This window comes from Sebastes fasciatus, chromosome 22, assembly GCF_043250625.1.
Source record: "Sebastes fasciatus isolate fSebFas1 chromosome 22, fSebFas1.pri, whole genome shotgun sequence".
NCBI lineage: Eukaryota > Metazoa > Chordata > Actinopteri > Perciformes > Sebastidae > Sebastes > Sebastes fasciatus.
In genome coordinates, this window is record NC_133816.1 from 22,196,632 (window position 1) to 22,220,233 (window position 23,602).

The 23,602-nt window shown below is 40.4% G+C and overlaps 2 protein-coding genes and 1 long non-coding RNA gene across 3 annotated transcripts in view; 2 read left to right on the top strand and 1 right to left on the bottom strand.

Moving 5' to 3' along the window:
- The window catches only part of LOC141760897 (serine/threonine-protein kinase 26-like), a 28,977-nt gene extending 24,580 nt beyond the window's left edge, over window positions 1-4,397 (top strand). Inside the window, exons 8-12 of the mRNA XM_074624000.1 lie at window positions 512-654; window positions 775-871; window positions 1,783-1,845; window positions 2,024-2,151; window positions 2,940-4,397. Coding sequence (XP_074480101.1) covers window positions 512-654; window positions 775-871; window positions 1,783-1,845; window positions 2,024-2,151; window positions 2,940-2,955 — 447 coding nt within the window. The 3' untranslated portion in view covers window positions 2,956-4,397. The remainder of the gene's footprint in view (window positions 1-511; window positions 655-774; window positions 872-1,782; window positions 1,846-2,023; window positions 2,152-2,939) is intronic.
- Window positions 4,398-5,591: 1,194 nt separating this feature from the next.
- LOC141760895 (FERM domain-containing protein 7) lies at window positions 5,592-18,162 on the bottom strand. The gene is made up of 12 exons (XM_074623995.1): window positions 18,011-18,162; window positions 10,971-11,075; window positions 10,845-10,887; window positions 10,069-10,147; window positions 9,832-9,929; window positions 9,553-9,667; window positions 9,269-9,416; window positions 8,644-8,739; window positions 8,357-8,520; window positions 7,536-7,604; window positions 7,166-7,241; window positions 5,592-6,821 (listed from the first exon to the last, which is right to left on the bottom strand). The coding sequence occupies exons 1-12, from the start codon at window positions 18,143-18,145 to the stop codon at window positions 5,634-5,636; spliced, it is 2,316 nt and encodes a 771-aa protein (XP_074480096.1). The 5' UTR covers window positions 18,146-18,162; the 3' UTR covers window positions 5,592-5,633.
- Window positions 18,163-18,260: 98 nt separating this feature from the next.
- Window positions 18,261-22,316, top strand: LOC141760899 (uncharacterized). The gene is made up of 3 exons (XR_012592480.1): window positions 18,261-18,400; window positions 19,047-19,127; window positions 22,153-22,316. It is a non-coding gene; the product is annotated as an uncharacterized LOC141760899 (long non-coding RNA).
- Window positions 22,317-23,602: the final 1,286 nt, after the last annotated feature.

The window sequence follows — 23,602 nt, forward strand, 5'->3', positions numbered from 1 at the left end:
GGTTACAGTTTATAAAACGTGCCTTTGTCATTATAAAAATAATTAAATAAAAGAAAACACCAACTACCAAAGTCTTGCCGTCATACAGGAAGTTTAAGGAACAATATTTTGATGCATAAATACAAGAAAATACAGATTGTATCCATAATTGTTTGTCAAATCGCTGCTTTTTTTTATCTTAACTGAATAGTTTTTGTTATTTTTTGTCATTGTTTTTGTTGTTAAGTACTTTGTAAACTCAGTTCTTCTCTAGTTGTTAAGGTTTTATTTTCATGTCGTTCACTGTGTGTTATTGTAGCTGCGTTCTGCTGCCCTCTGGTGGTCTAACAGCTCCTCTTCTTTCTCTCTCTTATTTCCTCTTTCTCCTCCATAAATGAACCATATAAGAAACTGTTCAGATAAGTACAGAATCCTGCAGTCAGCCTTTATTTATCTCCATCTTTCTCTTACTTAAAAACAACCGAGTGAAGTAAGTCGACCTAAAGACGGTGAATCTTCTGTCTTTGTTCAGCGTCCGACAGCCAAAGAGCTCCTCAAACACAAGTTCATCGTCAAACACTGTAAGAAGACGTCCTACCTCAGCGAGCTGATCGACAGGTACAGGAGGTGGAAGGAGGAGGGCCACAGCGGCAGCAGCTCCGACGACTCAGACGGGTAATCTGATTACTTTTGGAGATTCTTTTCATTCCAGTTTTAAACAGGAAGCGCAGATGTTCTTTAATGTCTGATGGTGCTTAGTGAGTAACATAACTGTATGTGTTTTTATATGTAAAGGGAGTCCAGTAATAAGGAGAACAGCGAGTCACCTGAGTGGTCCTTCACCACCGTCCGTAAGAAGAAGACGGAGGGCAGGAAGGTCCTCAACGGAACGGTCAGTACCCATAATACACTGTATATATACATACTGTATATATACTGCATGTGTGTATTTATACGTAGAAACAGCTTTTCATGGGTGGAGAAATGCTGATAACGCTGTCAAAATGCTCAAATTTAATTCAATGATTTCTTGTTTGAAGAAAAGTTTAACAGAAAACAAAATATTAAAATTAAAATAGCATTTCTTTATAATAACCATTATTTATAAATGCTAAATTGATGGTTAATTAAAACTTAGTTAATAGTTATTTTACTGTTAACAAACAATGAAATGATAATTAATGTTTACTAATTATTAGTAATGCTATAATTTGTTATTTGTTGTTAATATTTTATATATATATATAATATATATATATTATATATATATTATATTATGTATAATATATTATATATATAATATATAATATGTTATATAATATATAATATATAATATATATTATAATATATAATATATATCATAGATATACATATATATATTATATATGTTATATATAATATATATATATATTATATACATGGATTTGTGAGAGGGAGAAGATTTTAAACCAGTTTATCATTTTGTAAACTTGAGAAAAAAATATTGATGTTCCTTTTAACATGACACTATAAACAATTTTATTTATAAATATTTCACAAAAGGTTTTGAGGGCTGGAAATAGTAAAACAAAAGCATTGTCTGAAATTAAAGGCAACGTCTTGAAAAGTGTTGGTCTGTATTTGAAAACGGACATTTAAATATGGACATTAAATTAATTTTTTTTATAAGCAAAGATGATTTTTTATCTTGTCAGATGTGTCAGGTTCTAAATTGTTGATGCTCACCTTTTTTTTTTTTTTCCAACTTCCTCCTCCTCCTCCTCCTCCTCCTCCTCCTCCTCCTCCTCCTCCTCCTCTGTGCAGGGTCAGGATCAGCTGGTTAAATCTGCCAGTCTCACAACAGTCATCTCTCCCATCTTCACTGAGGTTAGTATATACACACACTGCAGTCACGCTAACAACAACCCTATTTAGTATAATTTTCTGAGGCATTTATGTCTGTAAATACATGTACTGCACATGTGTGCATGAAAATATTGCTATTGAACTCCTAAAACAATCATGAGACTCTAAAATAAGCTCACAATGTGTTTTCTTCTTGTAGTTGAAGCAGCAGCACAAGGAGCACTCTGAGCAGCGACTGGCCATCGAGGAGCTGGAACGCAACATCCGATTGGCTGAAGAGGTCTGTCCAGGCATCACGGACAGGATGGTCACACACATCATTGCCAGGTACCAGAAGTCTTTCTTTTCCCAACGGTAGACCAGCAACTCCCACGTTCTGCGAGGTAAAATTACTGTTTTTTTGTGAATGGAATCTGGTGTGGTAGCTTTGAAGGCGGCGATATAACGGCTACAGTCCCACGTTGGAAAGAGCTGTCTGATTGCGAGATGAAGTGAACTGAAGCGGTTATAGCGCTCTCTTCAAAGCCACCAGACTCCATTCACAAAAACAGTAATTTTACCACGCAGAACCAGTCCACGGTCGCTTTACCTCGCCGTCAGACAGCTCTTTCTGACGGGGAACCGAAGCCGTTATAGCGCTCTCTTTAAAGCCACCAGACTACATTCACAAAAACAGTAATTTTACCTCGCAGAACTCGTCCACGGCCGCTTTACCTCGCCGTCAGACAGCCCTTTCTGACGGGGAACCGAAGCCGTTATAGCGCTCTCTTTAAAGCCACCAGACTACATTCACAAAAGCAGTAATTTTACCACGCAGAACCAGTCCACGGTCGCTTTACCTCGCCGTCAGACAGCTCTTTCTGACGGGGAACCGAAGCCGTTATAGCGCTCTCTTTAAAGCCACCAGACTACATTCACAAAAGTAGTAATTTTACCTCAGAACTTTTGACTAGTTCTTTTATTTGTGTATAATTCCTCCTTGTTTTCCTTCTCCTGCCTTTCTTTCTCTCCCTCTCATCCGTCATATTACTCAGAACAAGATGTCTGTATCGACCTCCGTCAGATTATTTGTTAACCAAATGTTTCTCTCTCCCTCCATCTTGACTCTCCCTCAGATTCACGACCACCTGAAGGACTCGAACCCGGATCGGAAAAGGAAGTACATTATGTGAATAGAGACTGTGTCTCCGTACGGTGACGCTGCTGGATGATTTGGAAAACTGAGGAGATTTGCTGTGCGATGTCTCCTCGCTGTACAAACACATCTCACACACACACACACATCACACACACATGCACACACACACTACTAATGTAATATATACACTATATATTATAAATATATATATATTCACTGCTGCAGGTTGAAGACCTTTCTTTCACCCCGAGTTGGATTCAAAATTCGCCGTATTTTTTAATCCTCTGGTCTGAAGTTTTGAAAAAACAATCTTAAATTGTCAGTTGGATTTGTGGTTTTCGTTTCCCCTTTTTAGGGTCATGAACTCCTCCTTTTTTGCTCAAACTTAACACCTTAAGTAAGTCTACATATTTAAACTTTAAAATTACCATCATGTGCCTTAATTATTTATGTTATCAGTCATTTTTTAAAAGTAGACGTCACATTTTGAGCATGTTTTTATTTGTTTTTTTGTTGAAACCGTACACAGAAAGTTCTATATAGAAGAGGGTTCTCGTCCATCAGCAGTGGTATGTTTTGTGTCATGACTCGTCTTGACTTTGTAGATGTTTATATGTTTGTTCAGTAGCACTTGAGACAGATTATATGCCAATATTAAATTTTTTTGTTGCCTTCAGTAATGCTTTAAATTACAGTTCCCTGATCCCGGAGTTCAAGTCGAGGTCAGGTCTAACCTTCAAAGTCAAACACTTCCGTTTTTCAGACTTATATTTGGTCATTTTAGGTGTGATTTTACAGCATAAATGCTATTAAATATGTAATCCGGAACAATTTTTCAGCTTTACTTACTGATTTGTATGGAAATTATTTTGTACATCCAAGATGAAAAACTAATTGGCGCTCCAAATGAACGGTTGAATTGGTCCAGACTGTTGGCTGAGATTTCATTCTGGGATTCGTATTCTGGGATGTTCAAAAAGTGTCAAGATTTCAGTGGGAATAAAAACAAAAAATTAACATTTTCCAGGATCTGCAAGCAAGACGCAACCGCACAAAGGTCTTCCACTCGCTCATGAAAACACTGTGTCCTTTTTTCAATATGCATCAAGTTTGGGAAAAAACTGTTGATTCTTAACATAATGCTTGATGTGTAAAGGACGTTGTTACCCATCATTGTAAAGTAACGCAGGTCCTTTTCAAGAGCATGACGGGAGCTGTAATCAAAGGTATTGCTGATAGTTTGTACCAAAGACACTATAAAAACTTGGTCATTGTATATTTTTGTCTTTTTATATATCATAAGGGATACGACAATGCTTGTTGAGGGGGGAAATGTAAAATGAAAGATGTAAGATTTTACAGAAGTGTACTCTTTTTTTTTTGTAGCGGGACTTAGAGTTTTATGAATAAATATTTAAGTTTGATTGAGAAACAACTGTTTCTGTACTTTAATGTGTTTTTTTCTGAAGGAAAGCTTAAAAGAAATTTTGGGTACGAGTAATTTCTGGTAATCTTTGCTTTATTTAAATTTCTGTTATCGCAATGTGTCTTGGGTGAAAATACCCAACAATGATATGATAAAGGGTAGAGAACATACCAGATGAATTTGTAGATCTTGTTGCATTATCCTTGTATAAACCTTTATTGGCACAGTTGCTTTAAACCAAAACAATCTTCACATTTTCCTACAGAATTCACAAGAACCATTCATATAAAATAACACATACCCAGCTACATCACCCAGAACGTCGTCCAATAAGTTTTCCAAACCTACGTAGCCTACGCATCGCACAAACGAGACTTAATGTTAAAGTCTTATAAATATAGACCTGCTCCACCTGCAAGGCTGTTGTGGATATTTAAGAAAATGCATGTTATTCCATACAGAGATGGACTGTCAATACCAGATGCTTCAACTAAGTAGAAAACAGAAATCCACTTTAATAATCAGTTTCAGCACAGATAGAGCAGAAAAAGTCCACATGCTAATTTGTATGTTAAGACATTAAGCCTGATATCTGCCAGCTGACGGAGTGAACAAAGGCTTCACCTGATGTAGCGCACTATAACTCTTGACTAACCTTTTTGTGCAGCTCGTGGTAACTCGATTTTCACAGTGTTGACATTTTACACATGCGGAAATAAAAATTTGAATTAATTTGATAGATTAGACCGACACATACGGATACTTTGCAAAAGGTCAAGGCCACGCCCCCTTTTGGGGATAGAAAACCGAAGATCCCATAGACTTCAATGCAATTTGACGTATGTTTGGATTGTAATTTCCCCAAAACGGGGCGTGGCCATACGAGCCTACTCTGGATAACGTATGGCCGGTCTGATGTATAACTGATCGAACTGATTGGCTAGATATGAAAATTGTAATAGACTGTAAATCAGGTGGGTTAGGCCGAGGATATTACAATTTGTTGGACCTTTGATGGTCAGCTCGGAGGGGCACATATATTTTTTTTACAAATTTGCTAGCTTGTACCCGTAATGTGGCTACCAAAGAAGCTGAGGTTTTCGCTAAAACAAGGCATAAACAGTACATTTCATCTGCCAGTACACCTCAAAACCAACACACTTCTCATACATATGAAGCCATCACATTTTAAAACCCATCCTGCCAGTGTTGAGTGTGATCACATCTTGAACCTTTTGTTTTTATCTACAGCGTGACTTGAGTAATCTTTGCAGCACCTTTAGTCTCGGTCTTTTCTCTCTCACCCTTCAACTCTTTTTTTGCTGCGCCATCCTCTTCCTCCCCCTCCTCCTCCTCGTCCAGTTGGAGGCTCCCAGAGGAGAACCTCATCCTGGCTAGTCCAGCGGGCCGTACCACTGTCCCCAGCGGGGGTGGAGGGCAGTAGTACGGATAGAAAACCTCCGGGTCCGAGTCACTGTAGCTTCCCGTGGTGCCTCCGATCATGCATAGCGAGGTGGGCCGATCGGGCAGAGGCGAGGAGTTCAGCGGGAGGTAGTTGGGTCTGGAGGGGCGTGTCAGGTGAGGGTAGTAACCAAGGGGACGGAACTCAGAGGCGGGGTTAAAACCGGGGTTAGAACTCCTCGAGAGGTGAAACTTGACATCTGGTTGGCTAGCGACGCGGCGAGGCAGCCCCGGGAGGAAGTTGGAGTCGTCGCTGTAATGCCCCGCCTCTGTATGTCCAACGCCCAAGAGCCTCGCTCCGTTGCTTCCCGGATGGTAAACCCGAGCCAATCCCAGCCCGCCTGAGCCAGAGGGGCGGAGGCTCCTCCTGATTGGCGAGAGCGACGGCGAATCATGGCTCCGCGGATAGAAAGGCGGCCGCGATAGGCCGTCCATCGTCACATAATCCTGCCTCCTCGCCTGCGGGAAACGCTCCAGCGAGGAAACGGTGACGTAGTCCGACAAGTAGGGGTGTCGGTTGAGAGGCGAGGATCCGGCGAACGGGAACGTTGGGAGGACGGGGTGATACTGGTAGGCGGGACTGTTTGGGTAGAGAAGGACCAGCTGCTGAGCGGCGTCCGGGTGCGGCTGGGGATTGGGGCGACGCCGCGACCGGTTGCCGTAGACGCCGGCTAGCCGTTGGGCTTGGCGCTGCGCCCCGATCCGCCCTCCTCTCATGTCGTCCATCACAGATGTGGAGGCAGATCGTATCTTGGGCGAGGGGGTTGACGGGTGTAGAGATGGAGAGAGCGGGGAGAGTTGGGTGAGAGGGCGGGTCCTCTGGGTGACCTCCACGGATGATTGGCTGCGTTTAGCTCCTCCTCCACCGATTTCGATGTTGTCTACGCCTCGGTGATGTGGGTCCAACTCATCCTGACTGTAGACCGCCAAGGCATGACCCGACCGGGTGAACAGGTGGGAGTGCTCGTACAACTGAGCAGGTAAGACACACAAACATTAGACTATGATGCAACTCATTTATTTTCATTATAGTTTAATTTGCTAATTATTAACTTGAATTGTTACGTCAATAAAATATCAGAAAACTGGTGATTGCCCAAGATATAAAACCCAAAGATATTCAATTTAATAAATTACCAAGAAATGCAGCAAATATTTGTCTTTTTTGCTTGAAAAATGACATAAATGATCAATTTTTTATCAAAATAGTTGCTGATTCACTTTCTGTTGGTCAACTTAACGATTAATCGACTAATCGATGCAGTTCTACTTCTTACGTACAGCATAGTATGTGCATAAATGTCAGTTTTTATTACCTGTTTGGAGACGTCCGTGAGGAGATCAGGAGAAGAGCGACACTGTCTGGGATCGTGGTCTGACTGACAGTAAGTCCTGGTTAAAGAGCGAGAAGACAAAAAGACATGATGATACATACAGAAAAGATAAGAAATTACCAAAAAAACTTTGCCTTTTATCCTTCGCTAGCTCGTGTTTTATCTCTTTTCCAAATGTTTCTTTGATAAATGATTATCTGAGGTTATCACAGGATAAAAAGAGATCAAAGAGTTGAACTTGATTTATTGTACCGTTTGTCTGTTTGGCTAAATGGCAGATTGGCAAATTTGAGCATCTGTGTTGATCAAATGGTCTAATACATTAAACGTTTGCTGATGAATTTATTCTCACCTCTCAAAGTGCGAAGGCTTCTTCTCCCCTGATCCCATACACTCCAGCAGCTGTTTCTGCGTCCGTCCGCTGCCACACAAAATAACACGTCAAACAGTAAATCATCATCATCCTCTTAAAGCTTACAATATAGCGTTTGACTTAAAACAACATACAAAATCTTTCCCCAAAGTAACATGAAATTGCGTGAGAAAAATGAATGAGAAAATATAGATTAAAACAAAAATAAAGTTATAAATGTGCTCAAGTTCAACACAACCCGGTCTCACAGGAAGGTGTATAGATAGCACAACATTGGAAGGTCATTCCGCGTGTCATGAGGACGCATTTTAGCCTTTTAGCGTGTCATTTGTACGCCACACAACAAAACTACGATAACGTACATAGTTAGGTTGAGGGGAAAAAAACACTCTCTTAGGTTTAGGCAACAAAAACAGTAAGATTTAGGAATAGAACGTCGTGGTTGGGCGTGGTTGGTTGTAAACTAAGAAAAATAGGGATGGTAAGTAAACTAAGAAAACGTCACTAATATACCTTGCAAAACAAAACACTGATTTAATTCATCGATAGTTCTTATCCAATAATATAATATATATTATTCTGAAATGGGTCATTCTGCATAACAAGTACTTTTACTTTTTGGTACTTTATGTATATTTTCATGCTAATACTTGAATGCGTGACTTTTATATAATTTACTTATTTTTTCACACTGTGGTGTGTCATGATCTGATACTTCTTGTGTATAACTACACTCTATAAATATACAGAGACAAGGAAATGGGAGTTTTATACCTTCATGTCACAGCAGTGTGTTTTACCTGTATCTAAAGCTGGAGCCTTTACAGGACAGCAGCGTTTTGTGCATCGTCTTGGGTTCCTCGGCCAGCCTGAAGAAGGCGTGGTACTCCACACACGTCTTCCAGAAGGACTTGCACACATCTCGACTGGCCATGGATAACTCTAGTGTGTCCTTACATGACGGCTGGATGGACAGACACTTGCATCAATGGACACATACAGTATGTGCACAGAAATAAATATTGAACAAATGCAGTCACACAACCGCCAGTCGTCTCCGGTCGAGTTTAAAACAAACGGGCCTCACCCCAACTTTGTCGTGGAGTTTGATGAGGAAATGTTTGCGCTTGAAGCTCAGCTTGCGGATCTTCGCCCAGCTGAATGTGTTGATTTTGGTGTTTCCCTAGAAAGCGCAGAACAAAAATATCCATTGATATGTCCTTCAGTGCAAGATGACAGATATAACACGCTCATGTTTAGCAACATGCAACATATCCGTCATGAATTTGGTCAGTTTTAGATGTTTAATGTGTGTAATTTTAACCTGTTGGTGGCGCTAGATAAAAAGTCAAGGGATCACCAAAGTCTTTAGGATTCATCCTCTGGACACCCTGAATGGCTCTACCAAATTTTGCTACCACGTTCATCACGCTTCATCTTAGAACTAACCCGTTCACAGTGTGTTTTCAGTTCATGAGAGTTAATTGTTGGCCTTATTCAGCGTTCAGTTGTAATTAGCTCCACCCTCTTGTGTCACTTCTGGTTGCAATGAACCAAGATGGCTATAGCCAAATAACAAGATGGCGATGGCCAAAAACCAAGATGTCAACGGCACAAAAACCAAGATACAGTCTATGCTTTGGACCACCAAACTAACCCTCCCTTGAGCTGAGCTGCTAATGTGGCTATACACAGCGTATGAGACCATATACCTGAAAGACCAGTACTCCAGAGTGTGTGACAGCCAGGTTGATCCTCATTCCCTCCCCGTCGTGAGCGGGGTGAGGCCTGATGCCGTACATGTCCAGCTTCCTCGCCACCTCCAGAAGGTGGATGTCGGAGTCTCCTGGGGACACGCCTCTGCAGATAGAGAGAGAGAGAGAGAGAGAGAGAGAGAGACCTTGGATGTGATTAACGTGAGGATTTGCAAGCTTTGCGATATGTTTTTGGTGGCTATGTTTTGGAGTGAAGATCAACGCATCAACTCAGTGTGTACCTGTGTTTCTTGTGAAACTTGATGATCTTGTGGTCTAGATATTCCTGGTTGGGGACGTACTGCTTCATCTCTAAATGGTGAGCGTCCAGCTCCTCGTCAAAGTCCCCTAGCTCTGCTGCAACACACACACACACACACACACACACACACACACACACACACACACACACACACACACATAAAATACATAAAAACATGCCCCTTACATGTAAATAAAAACAACTCTGTACGGTTACAGGGGAAGTTCAGTAGATTAACTAAATAATGCCAATGTCTTACCCTGCAGTATGTGAGAGACCAGCAGGGTGGCGCTGTTGTCATTACAGGTCAGACTGCCGTTAGACAAGTCCTGCTTTATCTGTAAGGCAAAAAGATACCTACACACACAGTTAAAGTTTGGTATCTCAGTTTGCATTGCTGTTTTAGAAAAACATGAATCATATCAGAGGACACCTGTACAATACAATCCTGTATGAGAGCATCCGACAAAGATCCAAAGAGAAGGAACAGCGTTACCTGGTGAGGCCTCTCTTTAGTTGTCCAGGATCTGGTGGAAAGAACTTTACTATAAACCTGAAGAACAGATCGTTGGTGTCTGACGAGAGAGAGAAGAAAAAGGAAGGAAGTATCACAGGTAAAATATACAACAAAATAAAGGTTTGTAGCTACACTAAAAAAAGCCAAAACGTAACATTTAATTTGACATTAAAGGTACAGTGTGTAGGATTTGGCAGGATCTAGTGGTGTGGTTGCAGATTGCAACCAACTTGAGTACCCCTCCGCTCACTCCTCCCTTTTACAAGACCGCGGTAACGTGAGCCACCGAGTGAAAAAACGCGGTAATGCCATTCACCTCGCTCATACGCCATCTTTACCATAATGACGCTAGTTTAAGAGCAATGGAAGTCAGACGGCGGCTGGCGGTACCACGGTTTAGCACGGAGAACTACGGTGGCCTTCAGGTAACGTAAAAACACAAAAAGGATCTCTCTAGAGAGGTGTTTGGTTTGTCCGTTCTGGGCTACTGTAGAAACATGGTGGACTCCGTGAAGAAGAACCTATCGCTCCAATGCATGCTGGGAGGGTTCCCAACCTTCAGCACTCAACCCAACCGTATGAATGATGATCATAGTTCATAATTTTATTTCAAAATAAGAGCGCAGTGTTATTCAATATAACCTCACCCAGGATTAACAAATCAATCCTCTCACTGCTTCCAAAGAACCAGATTAGCTGCATGAGAATAAAGAGGATTATTTTAGCCGCCTGAATCAGTTGCTTTAGAAACTTACATTTAATCTGTTTGGCCAGCGGCTTCAGCAGCTCCAACCACACCTGCAACAGACAAAAACACACGGTATATATACATGGCAAAGAAATCCCAAATACTCTTCACGTGTGTGTTTGATTTTTCTTACGTAGTTGCCGCCGTGGTGTCTGAACTCCAGGCCAAAGTACTCTTTCTCCAGCAGCTTCAGATGACCACACACTTTGTTGAAGAAGTCGCCTCCTAAAACCTTTTGCTGAGAGAGAATTAAAGATAATGTAAGCGAGTGAGAGAGGGATGATTGGATTTTTTAATTGAGACGCTCTTAAAACCTGGATTCCCGGGGACACTCGGGGGACCCCAGAGGATGTGGTGCAGCTCAGTTTCTCTGTTACTTAGTTCACTTTGCATAATGAGAGTTTATATAATGCTGCGTTCGTATGAGCTGGAGGTCCATTGACTCTTTGCCTTTGAGGCCTGCTCACAAAAAAAGGTGTGAATGGTGTTTTTCCCAGTGGTGTTCTTTATGTATTCAATTCACATTTTGCTCGAAATACATATGTTTTAGCGTCAAAATGCTATTTTCCCTTCAAGCCCTTCTAAAAAAGTTTCCCAACGTGACCTGATGTAGGTTTCTGCATGATGTCGCTGCTACATGTACAGTATATAAACATCCTTATAGTCAGTGTAGTGACGTCTAGTGTTGCACGGAACACCAACACTAGAAATGTAATGCGATACGCTGCTGTCGAAAACGATACGATACCCCGTTTTATCAGTACTGATACTTTAAGAATGACCATGTTTTAATACGAGCTGTGAATTGCGTCGATGTGCGACAGCAGGACATATATAAAATAATAATATATATAAATATGAAGTTCTATTATTTCATTACTTTTCCTGATGTTTTAGGTTTTTGCCGTGGTATCGTTTCAGTATCGGTATGGAGATATTTAGGCAGGGTTAACGTCACATACAGTAACTTGGATGGTGGTCGGCGTGCTCCCAGTTTGGAGAAGCAGATAGGAAGCTAAGCGATGTGCTGCTGTGGACGTCACGTTAGTTAACGGAGCTTGTTCATTTGCTATGAAGACCCAGTAAAGTCGTCGCTTGTTTCAGTCCAATAAAATGTAGCAGGGATTTGCACTCAATAACCTTCCTACATCTTCTCTTGTTCTTGCCTTCTCTGTTCTCTCTCCATCCCTCTCCCTCTCTCTATCTCTCTAATTACCGATATGCTGTTTATGCATTGCAACGCAAGGTTTTTTTTTAGCGTTAGCTGTCTGCTAGCCGGCGTTTAGCGCCCCGGCGGGGGTCACTGGACGCCCCTCATTAACTTGTCATGAGAGAGAGAGAAGAGGAAGAGGAGGAAGAGGAGGGACAGAGCAGCTGTAAGCGATTATAAAGAGAACACCGGCCTAACCGATGATTACTGGAAACAAACGGCCGCCCCCACAACAACAGAGCAGTTAGTTTCAATAGAGCGGAATAGAGCACAATGGAGGGCAACTTTACTGTCCAATCTGCTGGCTGGACGTTCATCTGTGGAACGTGTGAAGGAAAACAACAACGTTCCTGAGCGGTAAAATGAGTTTTTAATCTTTAATTATGTCTCTTTAATGCAAAGATGTAAGGCACAACATTCAGACTGACTGTCCGTAAGAAGATCATCAACTCACTTTCCTCACATGAAGTCATAAAGTGTGATAATGTTCCTGATATCAGGTAGAGGACTGAACCCACACAGCTCATTACTTTTAATTAGCTCCACCTGTTCAGACTTCCTGCCAGCCAGTAAAGCTGTAACCGCTCCGCTGTGTGACTAAAGGAAAGTTATAATCCTTTATATTTTTGTCAATGAAAGTGTGTTCTTGTGAACTGTGGGTTTAATACTGTGTCATTTTATTATTTTAATTAAAGGGGAACTCCACTGATTTTGCACCTCAAAGTGTGTGTACATTTGTTGGGGAGTACAACTGCAGATGTGAAAAAAGTAAGTCTTCAGTGTCTCCAGAGGGAGCTGTGTGAAGTCTGATAAATTGCCTCAATGGCTGTGATAGAAAACACATACTATTCATACTAAGTATGACGTGCGTTCACACTGAAGAGTACATGTAGGGGGATTTTGTGTACTATTTGTAGAATATGTCAAGATGTATGCTAGATTAGCAAGAATTGATCTGGGTGCCTTGAGACCAAGCGGCAACCTCTGGTGCTGAGAAATGAAGCCAACGTGGTGCCAAATACTGCAGTCACACAAATGGCCACTTGAGGCTCCAAAAGCGAGTCAATCCCCATAGGGGGTCAGTATATTAGTATGCAGTTTTAAACCCGGACCATATCTTTAGTTCTGCTACATCAATCTGCCTGCATTTCCATATTTCGTGGTGCCAAAATTGGAAATTTCAAATTCTACTGTCTTTTTTTTTTAAAACGAAGATGGCGAGGGCCAAAAACCAAGATGGCGACGGCCAAAAACCAAGATGGCGATGGCCAAAAACCAATATGGCGAGGGCCAAAAACCAAGATGGCGACGGCCAAAAACCAATATGGCGAGGGCCAAAAACCAATATGGCGAGGGCCAAAAACCAAGATTGCGAGGGCCAAAAACCAAGATGGTGACGGCCAAAAGCCAAGATGGTGACAGCCAAAAACCAAGATGGCGACAGCCAAAAACCAAGATGGTGCCAGCCAAAAACCAAGATGGCGACGACCAAAAACCAAGATGGTGACGGCCAAAGACCATGATGGCAATGGCCAAACCAAAATGGCGAGGGCCAAAAACGAAGATGGCGTCGGCCAAAAACCAAGATGGCGACTGCCAAAATGCCAGACTCGAGGCTTGAAAACCATAGCCAACAAACCAATGGGTGACATCACTACGTCCACTTCTTCTATACAGTCTATGAGAGTAACTCTAACTTCGGAGATTTATCTTAACCCCGGCTCTATGTCTCACTAATCCCAGGTATTAGTCCTTTCTTCACATTTTCATTTTAGCTTCCTCTATCACTCATTTTTAAACATGTAACATTAGTTTACTACTCCTGAAATAATAACAAGGCATAGTGTTTCTCCATAAAATAAACTTTGAGAATACGTTTTACTCATCTGTCTATCCACCATTCCTCCAGACAGTCAGTCATCCCTCTTTTCTCTTCCTCCACATCTTGTCTGATCATTAATTGTGGTTTTTGCCCCGAAGGCTTGAAGATCAGAGTCTCTCTGGGTCTCACCCACATAACTTGAAACCTATTTATTATGATTTTAGAGTTGGTTTGGTCCGTCTCACACACACACTTATTACCTCCTCTGTCGACCAGATAAACTATATTTATCACAGGGTGGGTAGAGTTTATTTTTGCTCTCATCTATCCATCCTTTTTCTTTCTTTTATTGTTTCTTCCTTCGTCTCTCTCCTCCTCCTCTTGTAAAGATGCTACTAATGTCCCCGAGGCTGCTGGGAAACCGACTACTTTGCTAACACAATACCGCACACACACAAACACATACACACACAAACACTGAAAGTCTCTTTTTAGACTGCTTTACTGCCTCGCAGGCGACGTCACCATGTTGGAAAAACGCGAGCCGTCTCTCTGCTGGTGGATCACATGACCGTTCATAGACAGCAGAGTATTTACGTTCCACATCCAGCTGTTTACACATCACACACACACACTCTGTTCGACAGCTGGCAAACATCTGCAACATCCTAGTATTTATCTGATTCATGCAATCTATTTTAAGATATGTAATTAAAAAGTTTGATCCTATATTTACTTCCACACATCGTAAATCTGTCCTGAACAAGTAGATAAATAGATACCAGCTGTGACCATGTGGGAGAACTTCAGTGATGAATGAGTCATTGGCTGATCTAAAATCTAAAACTGAGGTCACTAATGTTCAAAACTAAAACACTTTTTAGGTCTAAACCGTTTAACCTCAGTCACTCAACATAACTTATGTTAAACTGTTGGTCACTATTGTTTCTGCATTTATTCATTCGTTCATTTAGGTGATTTCAGTGCTGAAAGAAGTACTAAGATCTCTTGTACTGTAAAAAATACACAAAGTCCTGCATTCAAAATGTTACTTAAGTAAAAGTACAGAAGTAAGAATTTACAAATAAAACATGTGATCAAAAACTTAAATGGTGACGGCCAAAAACCAAGATGGCGATGGCCAAATACCAAGATGGTGATGGCTAAAAACCAAGATGACGACGGCCAAGTACCAAGATGACGACGGACAAAAACCAAGATGGCAACGGCTAAAAACCAAGATGACGACGGCCAAGTACCAAGATGACGACGGGCAAAAACCAAGATGGCAACGGCTAAAAACCAAGATGACGACGGCCAAGTACCAAGATGACGACGGCCAAGTACCAAGATGACGACGGCCAAAAACCAAGATGACGACGGCCAAGTACCAAGATGACGACGGCCAAGTACCAAGATGACGACGGCCAAGTACCAAGATGACGACGGCCAAAAACCAAGATGACGACGGCCAAGTACCAAGATGACGACGGCCAAAAACCAAGATGACGACGGCCAAAAACCAAGATGACGACGGCCAAGTACCAATATGACGACGGCCAAAAACCAAGATGACGACGGCCAAAAACCAAGATGACGACGGCCAAGTACCAAGATGACGACGGCCAAAAACAAAGATGGCAACGGCTAAAAACCAAGATGACGACGGCCAAGTACCAAGATGACGACGGCCAAAAACCAAGATGACGACGGCCAAAAACCAAGATGACGACGGCCAAAAACCAAGATGACGACGGCCAAGTACCAAGATGACGACGGCCAAGTACCAAGATGACGACGGCCAAAAACCAAGATGACGACGGCCAAAAACCAAGATGACGACGGCCAAGTACCAAGATGACGACGGCCAAAAACCAAGATGACGACGGCCAAAAACCAAGATGACGACGGCCAAGTACCAAGATGACGACGGCCAAAAACCAAGATGACGACAGCCAAAAACCAAGATGACGACGGCCAAGTACCAAGATGACGACGGCCAAGTACCAAGATGACGACGGCCAAGTACCAAGATGACGACGGCCAAAAACCAAGATGACGACGGCCAAGTACCAAGATGACGACGGCCAAAAACCAAGATGACGACGGCCAAGTACCAAGATGACGACGGCCAAAAACCAAGATGACGACGGCCAAAAACCAAGTACCAAGATGACGACGGCCAAAAACCAAGATGACGACGGCCAAAAACCAAGATGACGACGGCCAAGTACCAAGATGACGATGGCCAAAAACCAAGATGACGACGGCCAAAAACCAAGATGACGACGGCCAAGTACCAAGATGACGACGGCCAAAAACAAAGATGGCAACGGCTAAAAACCAAGATGACGACGGCCAAGTACCAAGATGACGACGGCCAAAAACCAAGATGACGACGGCCAAAAACCAAGATGACGACGGCCAAAAACCAAGATGACGACGGCCAAGTACCAAGATGACGACGGCCAAGTACCAAGATGACGACGGCCAAAAACCAAGATGACGACGGCCAAGTACCAAGATGACGACGGCCAAAAACCAAGATGACGACGGCCAAGTACCAAGATGACGATGGCCAAAAACCAAGATGACGACGGCCAAAAACCAAGATGACGACGGCCAAGTACCAAGATGACGACGGCCAAAAACCAAGATGACGACGGCCAAGTACCAAGATGACGACGGCCAAAAACCAAGATGACGACGGCCAAGTACCAAGATGACGACGGCCAAAAACCAAGATGACGACGGCCAAAAACCAAGTACCAAGATGACGACGGCCAAAAACCAAGATGACGACGGCCAAAAACCAAGATGACGACGGCCAAGTACCAAGATGACGACGGCCAAAAACCAAGATGACGACGGCCAAAAACCAAGATGACGACGGCCAAGTACCAAGATGACGACGGCCAAAAACCAAGATGACGACGGCCAAAAACCAAGATGACGACGGCCAAGTACCAAGATGACGACGGCCAAAAACCAAGATGACGACGGCCAAAAACCAAGATGACGACGGCCAAGTACCAAGATGACGACGGCCAAAAACCAAGATGACGACGGCCAAGTACCAAGATGACGACGGCCAAAAACCAAGATGACGACGGCCAAAAACCAAGATGACGACGGCAAAAAAACGAGATGGCGATGACCAAAAACCAAGATGACGATGGCCAAAAAGCTGGACTCGAGGCTTCAAAACCGTAGTCCAGAAACCAATGGGAGAAAAAAATATGATCAATTTAGGGTTATAATATATAACTTATATAATATAATACTTTAAACTGCCCAATAGTTTAGTAGGTATAGTAAACAGTGGTGGAGGAAGTACAGTAGATTCATTACTTCAAAATCTTGCTTAAGTTAAAAATATAAATCAGCGATAAAATATACTTAAAGTACCAAAAGTAAACTCATTATGCAGAATAATAGGTATTATATAACTGGATTATAATTATCGATGCATTAATGTGGGTAAAGGTGGAGCTACTTTTAAATACTTTATATACTGCTGGGTAGATTAATCTATAATTATACATCATAATTTATTAGTAGATTTATATTTTGTATTAATAATCTGAATCTGCAAACTTACTACTAACTAAATGTAGTGGAGTAAAATGTACAATATTTCAGGGTAGAAGTATAAAGTTGCATAAAATTTAAATACTCAAGTACATTGAGTAAATGTACTTAGTTACATTTCACCACTGGTGTGGTCATAGTGTCCTATAGGTTAGATTATACTGTAATAGTGATTTACATGTGGAAACATACACTGGTATGCAATATTATAGTATAAATATAGTTTATAGTATATTAATCCTATTCCTAGTATAAAAGAACAATGTGGGATTTATTTAATAAATCATAAATATTTTATAAAATGCAGTAATAAAATACTGTGCACCATAAAAAAGAGATGGGTGCACGTGTGCAGTGAAATAAATACAAATAAATAAGTTAATTCCTTTTCTTTTTTTTTTGATTTCCATAAAATTATATTTATTAATTATTATTTTTTTTAATTTTAATTTTTTTTTAATTTATTATTATTATTATTTTTTTATTGTGTTATAAAGTAAAAAATAAATAAATAAAAGTAAGTTATTTTCTATTGCTGACTATAACTCACCTCCACCTCGAACGTGCGATCGCTGTCGTCCAGGAAGACCACGCGCAGCCGGAGCTTGGTCTCCTTGGAGACCCGGGACCTGGTCGTGATGCTCCCGAGTCTCCGGGTCCTCCGGGGCCGGTCCAGGTCCCCCATCTGTCCAGGTCTCTCTCTCTCAGGAGAGATTAAAACAACAACAGAAAGATTCTGTTACATCCTTCATCCTGACGGTTCATCCAGAACTCACAGCAGCACGACGACTTCATGCATCCTCATCATCATCATCATCCTCATCATCCTCCTCTTCCTCTTCCTCTCCGGAGAGCGCGCTCTCTCCAGATGCCTGATGACCACTAATCCAGCTTCCCTACAGTATACTTCACTATATACTGCAGTACTACGGTGGAGGAGGTAGTACTGCATTCATTATACTCAAGTAAAAGTACTGAAATATCATCAGAAACATGTACTTAAAATATAAAAAGTAAAAATAATAATTGTGCAGCTGAACAGCCCCAGTCAGACTTTTATTATTATTTTATTTTATCTTACTTTACTTTACTTTACTTTATTTTATTTTATTTTATTTTATTTTATTTTATTTTATTTTATTTTATTTTATTTTATTTTATTTTATTTTATTTTATTGTTATCTTACTTTAATTTACTTTATTTTATTTTACTTTATTTTATTTTATTTTATTTTATTTTATTTTACCTTATTTTTTATTTTATTTTATTTTATTTTATTTTATTTTATTTTAATTTAATTTAATTTAATTTATTATTATCACTTTATGTGAGTATTCATTAAATACTCTGCTTGGAATAATAATTTATGTATATGTTTTTTTTTGTTCAATTACAATGTTGGAAATAGTTCAAATACAGAATTTATTAATATGATTTTTTATTATTATTATTATTATTACATTAAATTAAATTAAATTAAATTAAATTTTATGTCTATGTTTTTGTTTTGTTTTTCAATTACAATGTTTGAAATAGTTAAAAATACAGAATTTATGAGTATGCAAATATTTTTTTTTTATTTCAGAAGTTTCATTACTGGATACAAGACGTCTCCTGAAAAGTCTATTGGTGCACCAGATGTTTCAAGTTTCCACATCACACTTGTGTAAGTTTCATATTGGACCATGATTGGCTTCCAAACTATTTGTGATGTCACAAATCCTGCTCGTACGTCCACGTGTTAAACTGAGATTTTTTTTTATGTTCAATTTGGTGATTTTTGCATTGAGTCTGGTCAGGTGAGATTTGTAGTTTTCTTCTCTTCTCGTGTATTTTCTATGAACAGGCGTGTTAGTTGCACAGAGATACAGAGATGATGCTATACACTCAATATGGGACGCCACCATGTGTGTGCCTGTGTGTGTGTCCTCCATGGGAATAATATGAATTTCACGGTGGCTGGACGCTTTTAGAGGACTGACCTGTCCTAAAGTAGGCTAGTAGTGCAATGCCTTCACTCGCCTCCAGCATGGACTGAGCACTTAGTGTGTGTGTGTGTGTGTGTGTGTGTGTGTGTGACACAGACACACACACATACAGGGATGGCACACATGTGAAATGTTGGTCAAGTCATTTTCCGTTTCCTTTGTCTGTTTCTATGACTGACACACATGCACATACACATACACATGCACTCACACTTACAATATACCAATACAACAATAATCGGGTTATGGATTAGATTAGATTCAACCTTATTGTCATTGCACAGAGTACAAGTATTATTTAGCATCTATACAGAAGTAAAAAAAACAAACAATAAAGAGTATAAATAGCCATAAATTGGCCATCGCCATCTTGCCTGAATATACCTGTATTCACCCTCCGTCTGAAACGCTCCGTTTTACTGCATTTCAACGGAATTGCAACGGAATTGCGTTGCTAGGCAACAGCTTGGGTCCATGTTTACTTCCTGTCAGCTGATGTTATTCACATACACTGCAACCAGGAAAATAAACTGGGACACATTTATAATGTTTACGTTTAAAACCGTGTAATGGTCTAAATATTGTATATTTGTGACATCACAAATGGACAGAAATCCTAACGGCTTGTTTCAAACGCACAATTTCTGAATACTGTGTGTAATTCTCCGTATATTGAGCGTTTTGATAGTTTAACAGTATTTATATAGCACTTAAATCTGCTCTATAATATAAAAGACCTGAAAATCTCACTTTTTTTTCAATATGGGACCTTTAAATTCAATCAACTCTGCAAAATAGCTTATAAAAAATGTATTTCTCACAAAAAATACGTGTCAGTATCCATTATATTGTTATGCACGGTCTAGCAGTGATCTGGCACGTTTTGAGTGTGCGACAGCAATGATGTAATTAACGGCGCCGAGGAAATGACCCAAGTAGAGTCCGAAAGTCCTTTTTTTTCATTTTGCCGATGAGCTCACTCTATAGCTCCTTGGTTAGTGAGTAAGGAGGAGTGAATGATTGTTCTTCATTTGGATGTTTGGATAAAGAAAACACATTTTCTTACTTTAAATTTGGTGATTTTTGCATTAAGTCTGGTCTTCATTTGGATGATTGAATGATTTCGGAATTGTTAGAAATGTCAATGAGGTTCTGAATGAGTTACTTCTGGAACCAAAAAAACCTTAGACTTCCTGGTTTCACTTTGGCTCAGATGAACTGACTGTAGATCAGATTTGTTTGTTTTTTTATTTTTTATTATCACAATCAGACCACTAGATGGAGATAAAGACCTGAGGATCCAGTCACACACACACACACACACACACACACACACATACACACTCAGAAACACACACTTGTCCACTAAACATGAGTAGATATTTTGATACTGTAATATGAACCTCTCCGTCTCTACTCACCATCTGCCTCACACACCCAGACACACACACACAAACACACACACACACACACACACACACACACACACACACACACACACACACACGCACTTTTCATTTTTCCATCCCTTGTCTCCAGTTCCCTCCTTCTGTCTCTCCTCACCCGTCTCACTTTCTCTGTCTCACACACACACACACCTAACCTGCCTGACACAGTAGCATCTGGCGTCTTTATGCTGCTGCCTCCCTCCTGAGACACACACACACACACACACACACACACACACACACACACATATACACACACACACACACACACACAAACACACACACACACACTGACAGCTTTCTCTCTATATAATTTTTCCTCTGCAGCAGCAGCAGCAGCAGCGTGTCGTCGTCCTCTAAACTCGGCTGGTTCACTGATACTCACAGGTGATAACACCTGCATTCATGGCGCCTGCTTAATAATAAAGATCTTTAAATATCCTGCTCTTTCTTTAACAAACAATTCACAAAAATTAAAAAATAGTAAATTAATAAAAATATATTCAGCTTCACCATATTATGTCCAGTTTGAGTTCTTCACTCCTGAATAAATGCTGGTAGCAGATTTAAATTCACAAACTGTGTATTTATACTGTTACGTAACATTTAAAACAGCTTTCATCTAGTGCTGAAAACTACAATTTTCTCTTTTTTTGAGTTTTAGAAAGCTGAATTTTTTATTTATGTGCCCATGAACCATGTCATATAACAGGGACATTTTTTAATTATTTATTATTTGCCTTAAAGATGAAAAAATACGGACGGATAAGTAGGTTATATGTGTTTTAAATCACTTCTTAAAGCTCCAATTTTATAGACTTGTGCTTTTATGTGATGTCATCTTTTTTTATATATATTGTTTTTTTACAGATTTTATTGTTTTTTTCCTTTTTATTTGTATTTATTTAAAATAAAAAAAATAATAATAAAATAAAATAAAATAAAATAAAATAAAATAAAATAAAATAAAATAGAATAAAATACTACTACTACTAATGATGATGTTGATAATAATAATAATAATAATAATAATAATAATAATAAATTGCACATTACTATTATGCAGTTTAATGAAGTTATTTTCTATATAATATTGGAAGACATGAGTCAATGAAAGCAGGACAGTATGCAGTAATGTACTACATGTCTATGTGTTTAAAGTATGTATACAGATGTGCATGCATGCAGATGCACAGTATTTAATGTTTGTGTGTCTTTTTTTTGACTAAATGTTATTTTTTCCCCCTAGAACCAGTTTACGGTGCCAAGGGCCAGAACGCTTTGGTCCCCAACCCCAATGCCTTTCTGTTTCGGGCCGGTCTGGCTCCAGGAAGAGGCCCCTGGTCTTGTTGTTCCAGGTGAGGTACTGCAGCTCCTGTATTGCTCTGCTAATTTGGGGTCTTGTGGGGTGGAGCTAAGTACAACTGAACACTGAATAAAACATTTTTAGGCGATCAAAAAGGTTATAATTAACTATGATGAACGACGAAAACGCGGACAACTCCCAGACCGGACAATTCCGTGGTAGCGACCTGTCAATCACAAGGTAGCCCCGCCCTAAAGCATCTCCCGCTTTATGGTCTATCTGACTCTAAATGGGACCATAATCTACTAAATGAACATCATGCTGTATTGAAGAAGACTTGAAACTAGAGATTGAGACCATAAACTCATGTTTACAATGTTTACTGAGGTAATAAATCAAGTGAGAAGTAGGCTCATCTTCTCATAGACTTCTATACAATCAGACTTCTTTTAACAACCAGAGGAGTCGCCCCCTGCTGGCTGTTAGAACGTTTGCAGCTTTAAGACACTTCAGCATTGGCTTCACTTCTCAGAACCGGAGTTGTTGCCCGCTGATCTCATCATCTGTCGGATGAGGAGGTCTTTGTCCCTGTGAGTTTGGATGAAATCCTGATGTCAACATCTGTCGACCTCTCGAGGGGGGAAAATCCAACATCCTGGCATTTCTACAAAATGAAGCAAAGACGAGATGCAGCGTGACGAGGAGCGGGGACGTGATGTGGAAAAAGAAAGTGTGTACTGATGAAGGATACGCTGGAAAAAGCTGCACAGAACAGAACAGAGCAGGACAGGTGCAAACCATTAACCACCGTATGGAAAGTCAAATAGCAAGGCTGAGTGTGTGTGTGTGTGTGTGTGTGTGTGTGTGTGTGTGTGTGTGTGTGTGTGTGTGTGTGTGTGTGTGTGTGTGTGTGCGTGTGACAATCCCAGGAAACCATTTAAAGTCACCGACCAACGTATCACCTGAGACTTATTCAGTAAACTCCACCTGCCTGCTCCACCCTGCAGCTCAAAACAAACACCTTGACCTTTCCTCTCCTGAAATCATGTCCATGCTTTTTGATATTTATTTCATTCGTTAAATAAGAGAGAGTTAAACAGAGTTTTGCAGCGCGTTAATCTCTTTATCTTGATTAATGTGACTGCAGAGAAAGTCAGCTGTTTGGTTTTAAACTTAATTTGGAGGGAAATTATGGAAATAAGAGAAGCAGGAAGCTGAGTTAAGACGCTTCAGCTGTCCCGGCTCGTTCCTCGTAGTGCTTCTGAATGTGTCACACAGATCGGTGTGAAATCACAACGTTGTGATGGATTAAATCAGTAAATTCATGCAGGATGTTTAGTTTTCTGTGGCCATTTTAATGATCTCTTATTTCTGCTTCGTTGTCTCTTGATAACCGGCG

What these genes read in the sequence shown, in the direction of transcription:
- LOC141760895 (XM_074623995.1), bottom strand. Translation starts at nt 18,145, where the DNA reads ATGGGGGACCTGGACCGGCCCCGGAGGACCCGGAGACTCGGGAGCATC. An exon ending in GCTGGCCAAACAGATTAAAT is followed by an intron (nt 10,148 to 10,844) that starts GTAAGTTTCTAA and finishes CTCTCTCGTCAG; the next exon opens with ACACCAACGATCTGTTCTTC. An exon ending in AAGTTTCACAAGAAACACAG is followed by an intron (nt 9,417 to 9,552) that starts GTACACACTGAG and finishes CTCTATCTGCAG; the next exon opens with AGGCGTGTCCCCAGGAGACT.